Source organism: Vulpes vulpes, chromosome 1, assembly GCF_048418805.1.
Source record: "Vulpes vulpes isolate BD-2025 chromosome 1, VulVul3, whole genome shotgun sequence".
Taxonomy (NCBI): Eukaryota; Metazoa; Chordata; class Mammalia; order Carnivora; family Canidae; genus Vulpes; species Vulpes vulpes.
Genome location: NC_132780.1, coordinates 19,582,741 through 19,594,743, shown reverse-complemented (window position 1 = coordinate 19,594,743; position 12,003 = coordinate 19,582,741). Strand labels below are relative to the sequence as shown.

The window sequence follows — 12,003 nt, the reverse complement described above, 5'->3', positions numbered from 1 at the left end:
CATGGAAAAGCAGGTGCAGAAGGAGAGAGAGGCAGAGACCCAGAGAGAGAGAGATAGGTGGAGAGCGCCTGACTGGGAGAGACCCTGAGAACGAGACACAGAGACACACTGAGGAGGCATCAGAAGAAAGAGGGGCCAGGCTGCGATGGACGAAGAAGGTCAGAGATCTAGGACACCCGCACCCTCTCCCCCACCACAGCCCGCGCCCCTGCTCCCTGCCCCCATCCTCATTTCAAAGCCACCACCCCACCCCCACTAGCCTCCATCTCTCCACAGCATCGCCTGCCGCCGCCACCGCCTCTTCCTGTCGTCATAGCAACAGGATCCAGGCGCCCAGCCAAGGCTGGCAGCAGCGCCGGAAATGAGGGGAGGGCCTTTCCAAAAGGACCCCAGGAGCTGTCCCCTTTCCCCAAATCCAAGGGACAGCCCCACCTCCCCGGGCCTTCTCCCCCACCCCCTCCACCACTGCCAAGGGCAAAGAGCCCCTGAAAATGAAATTCTCTTCTATTCGAGTTAGGAGGATACAAGCTCTTAGTTTCACCAACATTTCCTCTCCCCCCTCACTCCAGGAGTTAGATTCCACCCCGAGATGGGGACGGGAAGGTGGGGGGCGGGGGGCACATAAACCGGAGGTGAGAGTCTTGGGTAGCAATAAGTCTTAAAAAAATCTGTCTAGGGCTGGGCAGGACAGCTCTGAAAGTTTTAAGACTAATGACTGTTGGAGTTCCAGAACTCGCCAATGGGCAGGGGGTGGAACAACTTGAAGTGGAAAATCTGAGATGAGAGTCAGAAGTTTGGTCTTGGATTCAAATCTTAGAGATGCCTGTAGCCAGTGTGTGACCTTGGGCAAAGCCTTTCCTCCTTTCTAGAGTCAGTCATTTATCATGGAAAATAAACTGCCTCCAATGAATCAAGAACACTGATGAGAAAAGGCCTAGAACACTGCTCTAGGCAGGCAGTTATTTCAGGACCCTGTCCTCCTGCAAATGCCATCCGAAACTAAAAGCTAGCCATGACCATAGACTTGGGCTAGGTAGTTTATATGTTTCAACGACTGGTCAAATTCTTGCAGAATCCTTGTAATGTGGGCACTGAAGTTCCCATATTACAGATGAGCAAACTGAGGTTTGGAGCAGTATCGCGATTTGCTCAAATTGCTCAGGGACTAAAAGGCAGAATTGGAGATGAAGCAGCCTCTTGGTGGGGCTTGATGGGACGGTCAGCAATAAATGAACTTCAGAGCCACTTAACATGCCATTTTGGGGCCAGCTGCTTCCTTTGGGGGACTGGCAGAGACAGAGAAGACCTATTTTCCCCACACACCCAATCCCCTCCTTCTGGAGGGGCCACATCCTTCTGTAGCCAGCATCTCACATTTCCACTGGAGTTTCTAGAGATCAGTTTACTTAATTCTCACCATGGCTCCCAGCATGGGGCGGGGGGACGTTTAGAGAAGCATTCTGACACCCCTTGTTTGGAAGCAAAGAAGCACCAGCCTCAAGGGAAGGGGCCTGGAATTCATTCATTTGAGAACTATTTGTTCCGCCTCTGCTCTTTTGCCAGGGAGAGGGACACAGCTGCGAACAGGCTCGGTAACCGATATACATTGAGCGCTGAACAGTACAGACTCCAAGTCATTTGTGTGTAGACTGAGGCAGAGAGAGGCAAGCACATCACCAAGGTAGGAGGTGATTACATCGGCAAACAGAGTCCAGGCTTCGGATCTCAGAGCCTGTGCTGTTTCCTCTGCTAAAAATAAACAACAAAACCGGAAACTTTCAAAGGGTGAAAACAAAACTCTGAAGATAATAAAACAAGCCAAGGTTTCTAAACTTGGGAACTAGTGACACTCTCTGGGTAATTCTCTGTGGTGGGGGTCATCTGGCGCGCACTTTGGGGTGTCCAGCAGCATCAGTGGACTCTACCCGCCAGATGGAGGGGGTCATAATAAGAATTCAGTCTGTCCTATCTCAAATCCTGTTCCTTTTCTTTTTTAAAGATTTTATTTATTTATTTGATAGAGAGCACTGGACAGAGCAAGCACAAGTGGGGGGCAGAGGGAGAGGGAGAAGCAGGCTCCCTGCTGAGTAGGGACTGGATCCTAGGACCCTGGGATCATGATCTAAGCCAAAGACAGATGCTTAATCAACTGATCCACCCAGGCACCCCTCAAATCCTTTTCCTTTTTGGAAAAGCCTCTTAACGTTTGTGTTTAGCTGTTTATTTTCTTACTTGCCTTTCCATCCCTAAATAATAATTATTTTCTGGATGTGTCAGCATTATACATTATAGATTCTTTTTCTCAGCAAGATAAGGATTTAGCTCATGTAGACCTCACTTTTCCCTCCCTGTCTCCCCATATAAATATTTTTAGTTCTTCTATCAGTTAATTTTGTGGCAGTAAGTGATAGACTTTACATCATGATTGCTTGTTTCAGAGGGCATATATCTGGTTTCTTTTTAGTAGCTTTATTGCAATAGGATCCACATACCATAAAATTCACCCATGTAAAGTGTACCACTCAGTGGCTTTTAGCTATAATCACAGAATGGGGGACCCATCGAGTTTAGATCCATTTCAGAGCATTCTTGTTAGCCTGAAGGGGATACCACACACCCCTTAGCTGGCCATCATCCCCCACCACTGAACTAAGCCCTAGGCCAGTCACAAATCTATTGATTTGACTATTCTGGACATTTCATACAAATGGAATTATAGTTTATTTGTATCTAGCTTCTTTTACTAAGCATAAAATCTTCAAGGTTCATCCATGTAATAATATGTATCAGTACTTCATTTCCTTTTATTGACGAATATCATCCCATTGTATGAAAATATTACATTTTACTTATCTGTTGTATATTTGGATCATTTCCCCATTTGGGCTATTGTACATAATGCTGCCATGAACATCTGTGTTTAAGTTTTTACATGGGCATATGTTTGGGTTTTCTTAATATTTTATTTTTTTAAAGGATTTACTTGTATTTTTTAAAAAGATCCTATTTATTTATTTGAGAGAGAGAAAGAACAGGGAATAAAAGGGTGGGGGCATGCAGAGGGAGAGGGAGAAGCAGATTCCCCACTGAGCAGGAAGACTGACATGGGGCTTGATCCCAAGACCCCAAGATCATGACCTGAACTGAAGGCAGGTGCTTAACTGACTGAGCCACCCAGGTGCCCCTAAAGGTTATACATTGTTAAGCAATCTCTATACCCAGTGTGGGGCTCAAACTCACAACCTTGGGATCAAGATGTCACATGTTCGTTCCACCAACTGAGTCAGCCAGGCACCTTGGACATATGTTTTCACATCTCTTGGGGATATACCTAGGAGTGAAATTTCTGGATCCTATATTTATCCTTTTGCGGAATGAGATAGCACCTCTGGACTTTGTGTTGTAAGACAGAAATGTTAGACCCACTGATCAACCCTTCAGTTCATAGAAGTACCTTCAGAAGGGACGTCATAGAAGGTATAGGTGATGACCCCTTTCAAATCTCATTCCTAGATTTGCTCATGAATTCATGTCACATTATCCAAAGTCTCCCATGGATTTGACCTAGAGACCTAGAGGCTGCAGACTCAGATAAGTCTGCTAAGCTCCTATGCTTGAGGAGGCCCTCCACCCTTACTTCTCCTGGTCCCATGTGGTTAGCAGAACTCTAAAATGACTCCCCAAATCTTCCCCCCACCTTGTACACACCCGTTGAATCCCCTCCTCTTGAGTATGGGCAAACTTGTGAATAGGGTAAGGTGTCATCCCCCTGAGTAAATTATATGGCAAGATGAAGAGATTTTGCATAAGTAACTAAGATCCCTAATCAACTGACTTGTAGTTAATCAAAAGGAAGGTTATCCTGGATGAGCCTAACCTAATCAGACAATATCTTTGAAAAGCGTCAAGAAGTGGCAGAGATTCAGAGCAAGTGATTCTCCTGCTGTCCTACAGAACCAAACTGCCCTGTTACAGAGAAGGCCATGTGGTGAAGACCGGAGGATGGCATCTGCTAGCAAGAACATGGGAATGTCAGTTGTGCAATCACAGGGAAATAATCTCTGTCTCCTGACAGTGGATCTCTCCCTAATCAAACTTCCAGATGAGAATGCGGCCAGCCAGCATCTTGACTGCAGCCTTGGGAAACCCTGGATCCCAGGGCACTTTATTAGGTTCCTGAGTCATGGAAAATGTGAGATAATAAGTACATGCTGCTTTAAGCCATGGCATCTGTGGTACTTTGTTACACAGCAGCAAATAACTGATAGACTCTGTACATCACATTGCACTGTGAAGGTCACACAGGTGCTGCTCAGCCAGTGTTGCATTAATGCCCCCTCTCCATGTCTCCCCCTCTCTCACTCCCACCACTAGCGTTCTTATGTGCGGGTTCCTCTCTTCTCCCTCTTGGATCCCTTTCATATCCATCTCCTTCCTTCTGTCCTCTTGCCGGGACTATGCCACCAGACAATGTCACTGGTCTCCCTCCAGCCTGATTTTCCCTCAGCCTCTAAAGACACTCTAACATTCAGAACTGACCTTTCCCTGTCCTCAAAATTCTCCTATGGCTCCCTATTGCCTTCAGGAGAAAATATAAGCTCTTCACCCCTGTTCTTTGCCAAGAGTACCAGTCTTGTCCTATGCCATCCCCACTGCTGCCTCCTGCAGACTGGAGTGGTTTTCCCCACTCTGCTCAGCTCCTTTGCACTTCTGAGGCTCCTGGGTGTGGCTCCCTCACCTGGAATCACCTTCTACCTCTTCTGTCTCTTGGGATCTTCTTCTATCTTTCACATAAAGACTCAACTAGAATGCTCCTTCCTCTGGGAAGCCTTCCCTGACCTCCCAAGGCTGCATCAGGGGCTAGAGCTGTAATTGCCATGCCCCTGTCAGAGCAGGGTAATACATAGCCTGCATAGTGATTGCATGTCAGTCTGTCTCCTCCAGCAGAATGGGGGCTGTTTGAGACAGGCACAGGGCTGGTTCACTTCCATATCCTCTAGTGCCCAGTTTTGGTAGATAAGAAGCCTCGGTCTGCAGGTGCTGAATGGATGGATGGAGATGGATGGAGAAAACATTGAAAGATTCAGGGAGCAAGTGGATACATATTCTAGAGTCCTTTGGCAGCCAATGACAACCTCCCATCCCTGTCCATCCTCTCCCGCCTCATATCCTGAGTGTGCGTTCTCCCAGGTGCTTGAGTGTATCTCATCAACAACAGCTGGGGCCTTTGTGTTTTCTCAAGAGGAACAGAGTGGTGGCGGCGTGTTTTCCCGCTGTACCAGGAAGAGAAGATCAGCGTTTCTAAAATGTCCTCATTCAGGGTGAAGTGGAAAGATTCCAGTGCTGAGAAATCAGGTGGTCTGAGTTCTAATCCTTGTTTTTCCTTGCCTCCCTAAGTGATCCAGAACCAAAAACCCCTGTGCTCTGGGCACTTTGTCCTGTTGTCTGTAAAGGGGATGGGGATGGGGATGGGGTATGGGTAGTGATCTCACTCCAGAGGGGGATGTCCTGGGACTATGATTCAGAATCATACATCCGGGGCAGCCCAGGTGGCTCAGCAGCTTAGGGCTGCCTTCAGCCCGGGGCGTGATCCTGGAGACCCGGGATCGAGTCCCACATGGCACCCTGCATGGAGCCTGCTTCTCCCTCTGCCTGTGTCTCTGCCTCTCTCTCTCTCTCTCTCTCTCTGTGTCTCTCATGAATAAATAAATAAAATCTTTTAAAAAAACAAAAACAAACAAAATCATACATTCCAGGAATTCTGGCAGGGTTTTGGGAGGGTGTCTGTGAAGCTCTGAAAATTGCCTTTGACATTTAGTGAATGTGGGTACTCTTTTCTGGAGGCCCATAGCTTTTATCTGGTTCTTTTTTCCTTTTTAAAGATTTTATTTATTTTTAATTAATGAGAGATACAGAGAGAGAGGCAGAGACACAGGCAGAGAGAGAGGCAGAGAGAGAGAAGCAGGCTCCATGCAGGGAGCCCAATGTGGGCCTCGATTCCGATTCCGGGTCTCCAGGATCACACCCTGGGCTGAAGGCAGGCGCCAAACCACTGAGCCACCCAGGTGTCCCTTATCTGGTTCTTAAAGGGGCTAGAAATCCCCTACCAGTTAAGAGTCACTGCCTATCGACAGATTTAACAAAATCTCATCCATGTCAATAAAAAACAAACAAAAAAGCCAGAGAGAGTGTGTGATTGCATATTGTCTAAGGCAGATTTCCTCAACCTGAGCACCAGTTAGTTACATCTTGGACCAGATCACTATTTGTGGTGGGCGTCATCCTGTGCATCAGAGGAGGACAGAGCAGCATCCCTGTCCTCTACCCACCAGAGGCCAACAGCATCCCCTCCCCAACTGTGATGCCCAAAAGTGTCCCCAACAGAGAGACATTGCCTGATGTTCCTCCCCCGCCCCCCTGGGGGCATAATCACCCCCATGAAGAACCACTGATCTAGAAGAAACTGAGAACAATCACTCTGTCTGGAAAATGAGGCTGGGGTTGGGATCCTTGAGAAGATGAAAGGCATTTTTTTTCTTTCCATCCTTCTCTGCTGCTTATTTTGAAATTTAAGGTTAGGTATTAAATTTTTTTTTAAGATTTTATTTATTTATTCATGATAGACACACACACAGAGAGAGGCAGAGACACAGGCAGAGAAAGAAGCAGGCTCCATGCCGGGAGCCCGATGCAGGACTCGATCCCGGAACTCCAGTATCGTGCCCCAGGCCAAAGGCAGGCACCAAACCGCTGAGCCACCCAGGGATCCCCAGGTATTAAATTTGTAATAAAAATGGGTTTATTGCTCCATTCAAGGCATACACACAGCTAATGAAAAAATGAGTTGAGTCCCTTTATCTGATGTGCTGCTGCCTCCGTGACAAACAGCAGCAATGCTTAACATGTCTGGTCTCAAAAAAGAAAAACAAAAACAAAAGGACATCTGGTCTCAGGACCCCTCTATATGCTTAAAAATTTGCAAGGGATCCCAATGGTGTTTGTTTATGTGTGTTACATCTATTGATATGTAACATATTCAAAATTCAAATAAAGGAGACTTAAAAATCTGTATTAATTTTGATAAAATGATAACAAACTCATTGCATGTTTACACAGACAACTTATTTAGTGAAAAATAATTGTATTTTCCCAAACATGCAAAAATAAAGTGGTGCTGACTTATAGTTTTGAGAATCTATTCAGTGTTTGGGCTACTAGAAGAAAGTAGGTTTCTCATATCTGCTTCTGCATTCAGTCTATTGTGGTACCCCCTGTTGTGAAGCCCCAAAAAGACTCTGGACCTTATACATTCAGTTCATGAGAGACTACAAGTGAAAAAGGCAAATGATATCTTAGTATTCTTGTAAAAGTGGTTTAGGCCTCATGAACCCCTTAAACAGGTCTCAGGCATGTCCCAGGGTCCCTAGGCCACACTTTGAGACCACTAACGTGTGTAGTATGATTCTATAAATAAATTAACTGAGTAACATGGTATAGAATGATGATAGTTGGGGCACCTTGCTGGCTCAATCGGTAGAGCATGCAACTCTCCATCTCAAGGTCTTCAGTTCAAGCTGGAGGCTTCTTAAACAAAAACTGATGATATGTAAATAGATGGAACTATGTGGCTTCAGCATACGTGGAGGCATTTAGCTTGGTGGTTAAGCATGGTAGGTTCGGAAGATGCCCAGGATTCAAATCTTAGCTTGACCACACTTACTAGCTGTGTGACCAGGAAATGATTAATTCACCTCTCTGTGCCTCTAGGATCTCATTTATAAAATAGGGATGAAAAGAAAAGCACCAACTTCCTTGGGTTATTGAATGAAAAGTGGCTGACACATAGGAAACAGTCAATAAGTTATGCAATTAATTTATGCAAACTGTCATTATTAAGCATCCTTGAAAAACAATAAGGTAGAATTATATAACTGATACTAAATACTCTCCATAATACATTGCCATGTGAAATTGGGAGGTGCAGAACTGTGTGTATACAATGATAAGTGCTGTGTCAAATAAACATATATGTGCTACATACTCACCTGTGTGTGGATTTAAACACACATGTATATACTTCATTATGCAAATAGATTCTTGAAATTGTGTATGGTAAGATGATAATATGTGAGGGTGATGGGGACTTCTGGATGTCAAGAGGTCAGAAGTAGGACTGACTCTTCACAGCATTTTTTTAAAAGATTTTATTTATTTATTCATGAGAGACAGAGAGAGAGAGAGAGAGGCAGAGACACAAGCAGAGGGAAACAGGCTCCATGCAGGGAGGCTGACGCGGGACTCGATCTCGGGTCTCCGGGATCATGCCCTAGGCTGAAGAAGGCACTAAGCCGCTGAGCCACCAGGGCTGCCCTTCACAGCATTTTTTTTTAATATAAACAAATTTTTAAGATCGCATTCCATTTTTGTTTTTTAATACTTTATTTATTTGAGAGAGAGAGAGAGAGAGAGTGAGAGCACAGAGGCAGAGGGAGAGGGAGAAGCATACTCCCCGCTGAGCAGAGAGCCCGATGTGGGGTGATCCCAGGACCCCGGGATCATGACCTGAGGTAAAGGCAGACACTTAACTGACTGAGCCACTCTGGCATATTCCCATTCCATTTTCAAAATGTAAAAAAGCAAAACACAACCAAACAGTAACAACAACAACACCCCAAAAAAACAATAAACCTAGGTTGATTCTTTTTTAAAAGAACATAGACTTTAGGACATTAGATTGCTAAATTCTGGAGAAATAAGCAGATGTCCAGCACTTGTACCAAAAGTGCCATTTCTGCAGGCAAGACAGACAGCACCAATTAATCAGGCTGGCAGACAGCACCAATCAACCCAAAAAATGGGGACATCCTCTTCCACTGAGCAGATAGATATTCAAAATCCATCTCAATATCATGCTCCAGGCAGCCACTAGGAATCGATTCGTCTTGACAAAGAAGCTGAAACATCTTTGCCATCCCAGATCTCAAGCATGACCTCCAGAAATTCCTGAAACCATTGGAAATGACTCAGAATATTTCCCTCAGGGAGTCAGTTCCTGCTGAATCTTATTCTTTCCTGCTAACCTGCCTCCACCACTCTTCTGGTTCCAGAGGGATTTGGAGTCCTTCTAGCCCATCCTCCCTCCTTTTTATAGAAAAAGAAACTAAAACCCCAGAGATTAAAAGACTTCTCAAGGTCACAGGATGAGTTTACATCAAAGTCATGGTGGCTGAAATATGGTGGCTGAGAGAGGAGGTTCTGGAATTGGACAGGCCTGGGTGGAAATTCTCCTTTGCATCTCACCAGCTGGGGGATCTTATCTCCCTGAGAGTGCCAGTTTCTTCATCTACAAGACGGGACTGTTTGCAATGCCTAGCTCACAGGTTTGGGAGAATCCAATGAACTAACAACATGGAAAGCGCTTAGCACAGTGTCTGACACCTAATAATAGCTTGGTGAATGTGGTCATGATTGTGGGAGCCGTTCTGATTACCCCCCAAGAGCCTAAATCCCAAAAAGGCAAAGAGCCAAAGGGCTAGCATTGTTTCCTTTTCAAGACACTTCAAGAAGCTTATTAAACACTCAGGCTGTTTCCAGCCCCTCAGTGGAGTAGGTGAGTTCTCAGATCTTAGGGCCTGCTTGGGAGCCTCTGATACCAGGCTGCTGGGAACATCTCGTGAGATCACGTTTGGGATGAAAGTGTGCAGCTCATAGTAGGTGTGCAATAAATGGAGCAGTGATTTCTCAACAGAGGGATGGATTCAAACATTAGGAGAACCACTGCTCTCCAGTGCAAAGGGGCGGAAGGGGGTTAGAAAGCTCAAGTTTTGGCACCAGATAAACCTACTTTCAGCTCTGCCTCTGCCAGTTTCTACCTATGTGACCCTGGGTGAGTCATTTCGCCTCCATGGCCCTATCTGCAAAATGACTTCAGTAAATTCAACACGTAAGCTTGGGGAGAAAATCAAATGAGGCAATAAATGTAGAAGGAAGGCAAGCAATAGTAAGAGTACTCTAAGTGGTCATGGTAACACCAACAGTTAATTTTTATTGATCCTGACGGGTGTCATTTGCTGTCCTACATGCTTTACACGGACTGAATTATAAAGTGCTGCTGTTAATAATTATGATGATTAAGCAACTTAACAAAGACCAATCTGACCTTATTCTGCAGGACTCAAGGCCCCCACCCCAGGGGCAGAGACCTGGACGGACCCAGTATCCAATCCCCTCTCCCTGGGCAGGCGGAGACGTGTTTGAAATAAAGTTTATTGAAGTTTCTGTCGGTATTTACATATGATACACGGCAAATAACAGAGCCAGGGCCCCCCACCCCACCCCACCCCTTCCCCACCCTCAAGCCCCCCTCCCCCCAGCCTCGTTAAAAATCGCTGCGTAAGGACAAGTTAACTGCTGCGGTCCCCCCTCCCCCCTCCCACCTAAGATGCAAACTAAAAGCCCCCGTCCCTCCCCTGCCCCCCTCCCCCCACCCCGGGGGCCTTTCCGGTTCCGTGTACAGCACTGTGCTACCTCACCCCCTCTGCCCTAATCAGGGGGAGGGCGAGTTTCCGGTGATCTTCCCCCCAAATCTGTCCCAGGGGGCGGACGGACCCTTGAAAGAGGCCAGAGTTGGGGGTCTGAGATGGGAAGAGGGACCTCAATGAGGGGGAGTGCCAGAAAATGGAAGACTTCGAGGTTTGGGGGGTTTCGACCCCCGCTACTACCTCTCCCTCCCCCGACGGGGCCTCGAGGGGGAAAAGGCCGGCACAGGTGTGGAAATGGCACGGAGGACTTTCCTCCACCCTAGGGTCTCCATCCCTGTCGCGGGTGTGCGGGGCTAGATGCACCTAGGGGCTTTGGATGAGCGGGTAGAAAGGAGGAAGAGGAAAAAGAGAAGAAGCCCAGGGCAGCTGAGAGAGGAAGGACATCCTTCCGACGGCGCCCCCTCAAAGGCAGGTGACCTTCAGAAGGCCAAGAGCCCAGCCGGCGAGGAAGAATGGGGCCTCCCGGGGAAGCAGAGAAGTGTGTGTGTGTGTGTGTGTGTGGTGGGGACACCAGGTTAAACCATGCCCGGGCCTCCAGCCCCTCACCCCACTCTGCAGCTGCGGACGCAGCAAGAACACTGTCCGCTGCACCCGAGGGCCCCCAGGCTCCGGAGAGGAGACTGGGCGGAGGAGAGACGTCGGGGCCGAGGGGAGAAGAGAACGGTTTGGCATTCCAGGCGGCTGCCGAACCTACTCTCCAGCCCGGAGCTCCCGCGGCGAGAGGGGAGGCCGTGGGGCGCAGCGTGGGAGCCCCCGGGCGCGGGGTGCGCACGGTGGAGAGGTCAGCCGCCCCGGATCCGCAGGGGAGGGGCTGTCTGCGAGGGACCGGACCGCGGAGGTCGAAAGGCCCGGAGGGGGGGAGGAGCCCTTGGAAAGTAGGAGGGGCTAGGGCGAGGGGCGGGGCCACAGGGAGGGGCGGGGCTAAAGCTTGCGAGGCATCCTCCAGTCGGGATGGAGAAGCCCCGAGGGAGGGAGCCCGGCTGGGGGCCCGGAGGCCCCTGAGGAGGAGGAGGAGGAGGAGGAGGAGGGGAGGAGGAGGAGGTGGAGGCGCTCCGAGGAGGGGCTGGCCTCAGCAGGGCGAGGTGGAGATGTGCAGGTGGTCCGGGTACTTGATGGCGGGAGGGTAGTTCTGCGTCATCTGGATGGAGACATCGCTGGAGATGTCGGAGGGGCTGCGGCCCCGGCGCCACGCCTCGGGCTGCAGAAACTGGCCCGAGTAGTCGGAGCAGTCGCTGAGACGCGGGCGGTAGAAGGCCGGGTGCGGGCGGTACATCTCCTCCTCTGCGTAGCGCTTGGTGAACAAGTACACCGACATCACGCCAGCCCCCTGTGGCAACGCAGGATCAGAGTCCCAGAGGCTGGCTCGAGCTCCCAAGGACGCCCAAGGCTCCAGACCCCCAGCCCCTCCTCTCTCAGACCCGGGAGTCCAGGCTATCAGCTCCTCCCCACACCCAGGACCCCG

The 12,003-nt window shown here is 48.5% G+C and overlaps 1 protein-coding gene and 1 long non-coding RNA gene across 2 annotated transcripts in view; one reads left to right on the top strand and one right to left on the bottom strand.

Annotated features, from left to right (window-relative positions):
• The first annotated feature begins 32 nt into the window (after window positions 1-32).
• On the top strand, window positions 33-10,322 carry LOC112909336 (uncharacterized). The gene is made up of 2 exons (XR_003233107.2): window positions 33-158; window positions 1,564-10,322. It is a non-coding gene; the product is annotated as an uncharacterized lncRNA (long non-coding RNA).
• Window positions 10,020-12,003, bottom strand: part of CACNG7 (calcium voltage-gated channel auxiliary subunit gamma 7) — a 22,420-nt gene continuing 20,436 nt past the window's right edge. The window contains exon 6 of the mRNA XM_025985221.2: window positions 10,020-11,868. Coding sequence (XP_025841006.2) covers window positions 11,611-11,868 — 258 coding nt within the window. The 3' untranslated portion in view covers window positions 10,020-11,610. The remainder of the gene's footprint in view (window positions 11,869-12,003) is intronic.